Here is a 6,096-nt window from a genome sequence, read left to right as displayed (position 1 = left end):
ACGCTGCTTCTCTAAATCAAAGCGTCATCATTTCCGATTAGACCGTGAGCCCGTCACTGGGCAGGCATGGTCTCTCTCTGTTGCCGAATTGTCCATTCCAAGCGCTTAGTACAGCGCTCTGCACCTAGTAAGCGCTCAATAAATACGATCGAATGAATTTCCCACGGGAAAACAAGCGGCGCTGGGGGAAGGCCCAGCCTCCCTTATTTTCTGCGCGTCCCCTTTAAATTGGGCTCCATCTTGGTAAAGGCAACTACGCGCCCTCGCGCCAGTGCCCCCGCGTCCTTCCTTCCGATTGGCTGGGGAGCAACGGAGCTTTTGATAGGCTGGAGGGGCTGCTATCCCGGCGTGCTCTGGGGCTGGATCTTCCTTTCCGCTCGGCCGTTCTCCGCGCCAGGAGGGAGGTGAGTCGGAGCGTCGCCGTCGCCATTGACCATCCGGAGCCATCCGCGGCTGGGAAGGGCCGGGCGGCGGCCGCCACTCGCCCAGCGGGATCATCGGCCCTTCCCGCCCTCCTGGCTCTGGGTTGGGGAGGGCGGCATCCGTGGGGGGCAGCCGCTTGGCCGTCCCGTCGCCGGCGTCCCGGAGGGCCCTGGCCCGGACAATAAATACGAATGAATGAATGATCCCAGGGGATGGTGAATGAATGAATGATGATCCATGGGGATGGTGAGTGAATGAATGATGATCCATGGGAATGGTGACTGAATGAATGATCCCAGGGGATAGTGAATGAATGATCCCACGGGGATGGTGACTGAATGAATAATGAGCCATGGGGGTGGTGAATGAATGATCCCATGGGGATGGTGACTGAATGAATGATCCCATGGGGATGGTGACTGAATGAATGATCCCATGGGGATGGTGACTGAATGAATGATCCCATGGGGATGGTGACTGAATGAATGATCCCATGGGGATGGTGACTGAATGAATGATCCCATGGGGGTGGTGACTGAATGAATGATCCCATGGGGCTGATGACTGAATGAATGATCCCATGGGGCTGGTGACTGAATGAATGATCCCATGGGGATGGTGAATGAATAATAGATGTTGGTATTTGTTAAGCGCTTACTATGTGCAGAGCACTGTTCTAAGCGCTGGAGTAGATACAGGGTCATCAGGTTGTCCCACATGAGGCTCACAGTCTTCATCCCTATTTTACAGATGAGGTAACTGAGGCCCAGAGAAGTGAAGTGATTTGCCCACAGTCACACAGCTGACAAGTGGCAGAGCCGAGATAATCCCATGGGGATGGTGACTGAATGAATAATGATCCAATGGGGAGGGTAACTGAATGAATGATTCCATGGAGAAGGTGAATGAATGAATGATCTCATGGGGATAGTGAATGAATAATAATGTTGGTATTTGTTAAGCGCTTATTAGGTGCAGAGCACTGTTCTAAGCGCTGGGGTAGATACGGAGTCATCAGGTTGTCCCACGTGAGGCTCACAGTCTTAATCCCCATTTTACAGATGAGGGATCTGAGGTACAGAGAAGTGAAGTGACCTGCCCACAGTCACACAGCTGATAAGTGGCAGAGCCGAGATAATCCCATGGGTTGGTGACTGAATGAATGATCCCATGGGGATGGCGCACCTGGGAAATGGAGGAGCTTGGCCTAGGGCCAAATGCACCGACTTGGGAGTCACAGGTCGTGGGTTCCAATCCCCGTTTCGCCACCTGTCTGCCGGGTGACCCCGGGCAAGTCACTGCTCAGCCACCTCGTCCACAGAATGGGGGGTTGAGACGGTGAGCCCCACGTGGGACAACCTGGCGACCTCGTCTTTACCCTCCCCCGCCCTTGGCATAGCGCTTGGCACATTGTGAGCACTTAAATAGTACCAAGTTATTTATTGAAGAGGCTAGTCGGGGAGCAGAAGTGACGCAGGGAGGCAGGTTTGGTGTCACCTGCCGTGTTGAGGGGTCACCCACCTTTGGTCCTGCAAGGATCCCGACTTGCGACCAGGCAGGCCGAGCTGTTACTCGGGGGTGGGTCATTGGTATGTATTTTTATTCATTTGCATATATTTTTATCACCCTATTTATTTTGTTAATGAGGTGGCCATCCCCTTGATTCTATTTATCGTGAAGATGTTGTTTTTGTCCGTCCGTCTCCCCCGATTAGACTGTGAGCCCGTCAGTGGGCAGGGATTGTCTCTATCTGTTGCCGAATTGTACATTCCAAGCGCTTAGTACAGTGCTCTGCACATAGCGCTCAGTAAATAGTATCGAATGAATGAATGTGGTTTTCTCAGCCTGCAGAGTCCTTAGGCGCTGGGCTTCTTAACCAAAGTTGCCAGGCTTTGCAGACGTCAGCTGCCGCCCTAAGGAAAATGTCTCTTGTGCTTTCAGGGCCCTAGGCAGCCATGGCGCCCAGCCGAAATGGCATGATCTTGAAGCCCCATTTCCACAAAGATTGGCAAAGAAGAGTTGCCACATGGTTCAACCAGCCCGCCAGGAAAATCCGCAGGTAAATCTTTGGGGGGGCGCTTGGAGGAGCATACAATTCAGGATCCTGAAAATTAGCGGCTTTAAAAAAATCTGTAAAGCAACTACTGTCAGCCCTGAAACTAGAGGACTACTTGATTGTAACTTCCATCTTACTTTAGGAGATGCTTTTTCTTGTGGGTGGTCAGCTGGAAATAAAGTTGCAATCTATTTGCAGTGACTTTTGATTTATTGTCTTTGAAAAAGAAGATAGGGAGCCCCATGGGCCTGTGGATCGCACACTTGGGATTATTCATAACTTTTTCTGAAACTCGCTCCCGTGTGGATTTTAAGTCAAAACAAACGTTTATGCAGAAAGTACTGGATCAGGGAAGTAGTATAGTGAATAGAGACCGGGACGTACAGTGAATGTGCCAGGTTGAAATAATAAAATGCATAATCAGGCGGACAAAAGTGGTGGGGATGGGTGTAAATATGTGGAGTGCTGTGAGTGACTCCAGTTGACATAATTTTTGGTGTGGGTAATTAATCGGGGGTGGTTTCCTAGAGAGAAGAGGTTTTGGAGGGTTGGGATCTGGGTAGGGTAGGGAGGGAGGCTCGAGTTAGTGGAACAGGAAGCAAGGGATCAGGTGGAAGCCTTGAGCAAGATAATTAGGTGAAGCTTAGGAAGGAAGTATATTGGGATGTAGTGAGTAAAAAGAGCTGATACTGCCGGGGTAGCCTTTGGAGGCTTTTGCAGAACAAGAAAAGTTTCAAGGCATAAGGCATACGATTTGGGACAGCGGTTTTGGCGTGGACTGAAGAGAGGCTGGTGGTCAGGGAGGCCTGTAAGTAGGTTGTAACAGACCGAACATGATGCTCGGACCCAAGGTGGAGATGGGCCCCTTCTATTCTCCACGGAGAACTTTATCGCTCCCATGGTTTTAGCTACCACTTTTTAAGTCATCTCTATTTTGATGGTCCATCACCGCCTCAGACTTAATATGCTCAAAACATATTTACCACTCCTGTAGACAGCACCACCATCCTCCCTGTCTCACAAACCTGTAACCTTGGCATTATCCTCAACTCATCTCTAATTCAGCGCACGTTCAGTCTGAATCTGCCCTTTTCTCTCCATCCAAGCACTTACCCTCTCTCAGGTTCCTTACTTCATCAGCCTCCTGTCTCTCCCTAATTCAGTCCATATGTCACTCTGCTGCCGTCATCATTTTTCTATATAAAGTTCACTCCATGTTCCCCTGCTTAAACCTCCAGTGGTTGCCCATCCACCTCTGCATTAAACAGAAACTCCTTAGCATTGGCTTTAAAGCACTCGATCAACTCACCCCCTCCTGTCTGATCCCACTGATTTCCTTCTAAAACCCAGCATGCTGACTTCAAGCCTAATGCCAGTCTACTCAGTGTACCTCAATCTCACTTATCGCCGACCCCCTCAACAATGTCCTGTCTCTGGAACTCCCTCCCCGCCTCGAAAGCCATCTTAAAATCACATCTCCAAGAGGTCTTCCCTGCTTAAGCCCTCATTTCCCCATCTCCCTCTCCATTCTGTGTTGCCCTTGCACCTGGATTTGTACCCTTTATTCACCCTCAGCCTCACGATGCTTATATATTTCTAACACCTGTCTCCCTTTCTAGACTGTGAGCCTCTCGTGGACAGGGAACCATGTCTGCCAACTCTTTTGTATTCTCCCAAGTGCTTAGTACAGTGCACCGCACACAGTGAGCGTTCAGTACGTTCCATTGATCGATTGCCTCGGAAGGGAGGAATTTGTCTTTTATCGACCTCCGCTTCTCTCTGTCCAGACGAAAGGCTCGCCAGGCAAAGGCCCGTCGCATCGCCCCTCGCCCAGCATCTGGTCCTATCCGGCCCATCGTTCGATGTCCCACAGTTCGATACCACACTAAAGTTCGGGCTGGGAGAGGATTCAGTCTGGAGGAGCTGAGGGTGAGTACCGGTATTTCTAGGCTGGACATTACGCTTTGGTATTTTGGCCAAGTGTTTGGTTTTTCGCTCACATACCTTGACGTAAAACCTGGAAATACCGAAGGGTGTCACGGTCCTGGGCCGTCGTTTCCAAGCCTTGGTTCTGAGTTGGCCTCACAGTCAAATGATGACACATTCTCCGGAATCTCTGTACTGCCTCTGATGAAAGTATAATTGAACCCTTTTCCATCTGATGACTGCGGCTGCCGCTCAGTTGAGCATGGAAGCTATTTAGCTAGAGAGGGGACAGCACCTGATACTTGTGTCTCTTGGGGGGCGCAGATGGCCGGGATCCATAAGAAGGTGGCACGTACCATTGGTATCTCTGTGGATCCCAGGCGACGGAATAAGTCGACAGAATCCCTCCAGGCCAACGTGCAGCGGCTGAAGGAGTATCGCTCCAAACTCATCCTCTTCCCGAGGAAACCTTCTGCACCCAAAAAGGGAGACAGTTCTGTAAGTATGGCCGGGGTTTCGTGGTATCCGTGGGGCTGTTAAAGCATCCGCCTGGGGAATATCTTAGGACACTCGAGGAATCGCTTAACACTCTGAGGTTTCTTGACTGGTGTGAGATGCACTGATGGCGTTTGGTTTTTTGTTTTTATAGGCTGAAGAACTCAAGATGGCCACGCAACTTAGAGGACCAGTCATGCCCATCAGGAATGTAAGTGAATTATTGGCTTGGGTGGAAGTTCTCTTAGCAGCGTTTGTTTCTGCTTCACGGATAGGATTGAGGGGCGGTGTTAAATGGTGGGCGGATATTGCAATTGGGGTTTGGCACCTACTGGTAAAAAAAAAAGGGTGAATTGAGGTGTCCGTTGATTATAAGGAGCTTATGTGTCGGTAGAGGAAAAGATCCCAAGGAGTTGGAAAGTTCAACCTAAATTCCAATTTCCTTTAAAAAATCAATTTCCGATCACGAAAGGCACTTCAACTTGTCTTCTTTACATCCTAGTTACTTCTCTGCAGTTTAGATCTCTGGTTTGACCCTGTTTGTTAATGGTGGCGCCCGGGCTCTGAAATTGTTCCCCCTCTCCCTGACAATTTGTATGAACTAATTGGCTTTCCTGTCCTTGCAGGTCTACAAGAGAGAGAAAGCTCGGGTCATTACAGCCGACGAGAAGAAGTTCAAGGCATTTGCAAGCCTCCGGATGGCTCGGGCCAATGCCCGTCTCTTCGGTATCCGTGCAAAAAGAGCCAAGGAAGCTGCGGAGCAGGATGTGGAGAAGAAAAAATAAATGGCTCTGTTGGGAACTTGCAATAAAATATGACAAAACATCCCTGAGTCTTGTGGTTTGGGGCTAGAGGCAGACTGGAGACGAGGGCATCTGGGCTCCGTTTTGTAGGACCTGTCTCCAAATGGTTGTCTGCAACTAGTTTTTCTGACAGTCGGACAACCCTCTGATTTAATCCTAGCTGCGACGAGAAGAGACCCAAGACCTTGATCGGCCGTATTAATCAGTGGTATGTGAGTGCTCGCTGTGCATAGAGGTCTGTAACCGATTCGTGAAAGCAACGATCTGAATAGTGTCCACTTCTAAAAAGCGTGGTCTAGTGGGTAGAGCAAGGACCTGGGTTCTAATCCCCACTCTGCCACTTCTCTGTTGTCTGACCTTGGGCACTTGCCTGTTACCTCATCTGTAAAATGG

The 6,096-nt window shown here is 49.9% G+C and overlaps 1 protein-coding gene and 1 non-coding gene across 2 annotated transcripts; both read left to right on the top strand.

Annotated features, from left to right (window-relative positions):
• The first annotated feature begins 341 nt into the window (after nucleotides 1-341).
• Nucleotides 342-5,725, top strand: RPL13 (ribosomal protein L13). The gene is made up of 6 exons (XM_007672635.3): nucleotides 342-404; nucleotides 2,365-2,482; nucleotides 4,267-4,408; nucleotides 4,730-4,903; nucleotides 5,055-5,111; nucleotides 5,527-5,725. Exons 2-6 carry the CDS (start codon nucleotides 2,379-2,381, stop codon nucleotides 5,683-5,685), a joined length of 636 nt encoding a protein of 211 aa, XP_007670825.1. The 5' UTR covers nucleotides 342-404; nucleotides 2,365-2,378; the 3' UTR covers nucleotides 5,686-5,725.
• Nucleotides 4,573-4,662, top strand: LOC114815341. The gene has a single exon (XR_003763104.1). It is a non-coding gene; the product is annotated as a small nucleolar RNA MBII-202 (small nucleolar RNA).
• Nucleotides 5,726-6,096: the final 371 nt, after the last annotated feature.

Source organism: Ornithorhynchus anatinus, chromosome 11 (genome assembly GCF_004115215.2).
Source record: "Ornithorhynchus anatinus isolate Pmale09 chromosome 11, mOrnAna1.pri.v4, whole genome shotgun sequence".
Taxonomy (NCBI): Eukaryota; Metazoa; Chordata; class Mammalia; order Monotremata; family Ornithorhynchidae; genus Ornithorhynchus; species Ornithorhynchus anatinus.
This window is presented reverse-complemented; position numbering and strand designations above follow the sequence as displayed.

Bases quoted from the DNA above. Each gene is read 5' to 3' on its own strand.
- RPL13 (XM_007672635.3), top strand. From the start codon at position 2,379: ATGGCGCCCAGCCGAAATGGCATGATCTTGAAGCCCCATTTCCACAAA. The intron at 4,409-4,729 runs GTGAGTACCGGT...TGGGGGGCGCAG, and splicing joins TCAGTCTGGAGGAGCTGAGG to ATGGCCGGGATCCATAAGAA. The intron at 4,904-5,054 runs GTAAGTATGGCC...TTGTTTTTATAG, and splicing joins CCAAAAAGGGAGACAGTTCT to GCTGAAGAACTCAAGATGGC.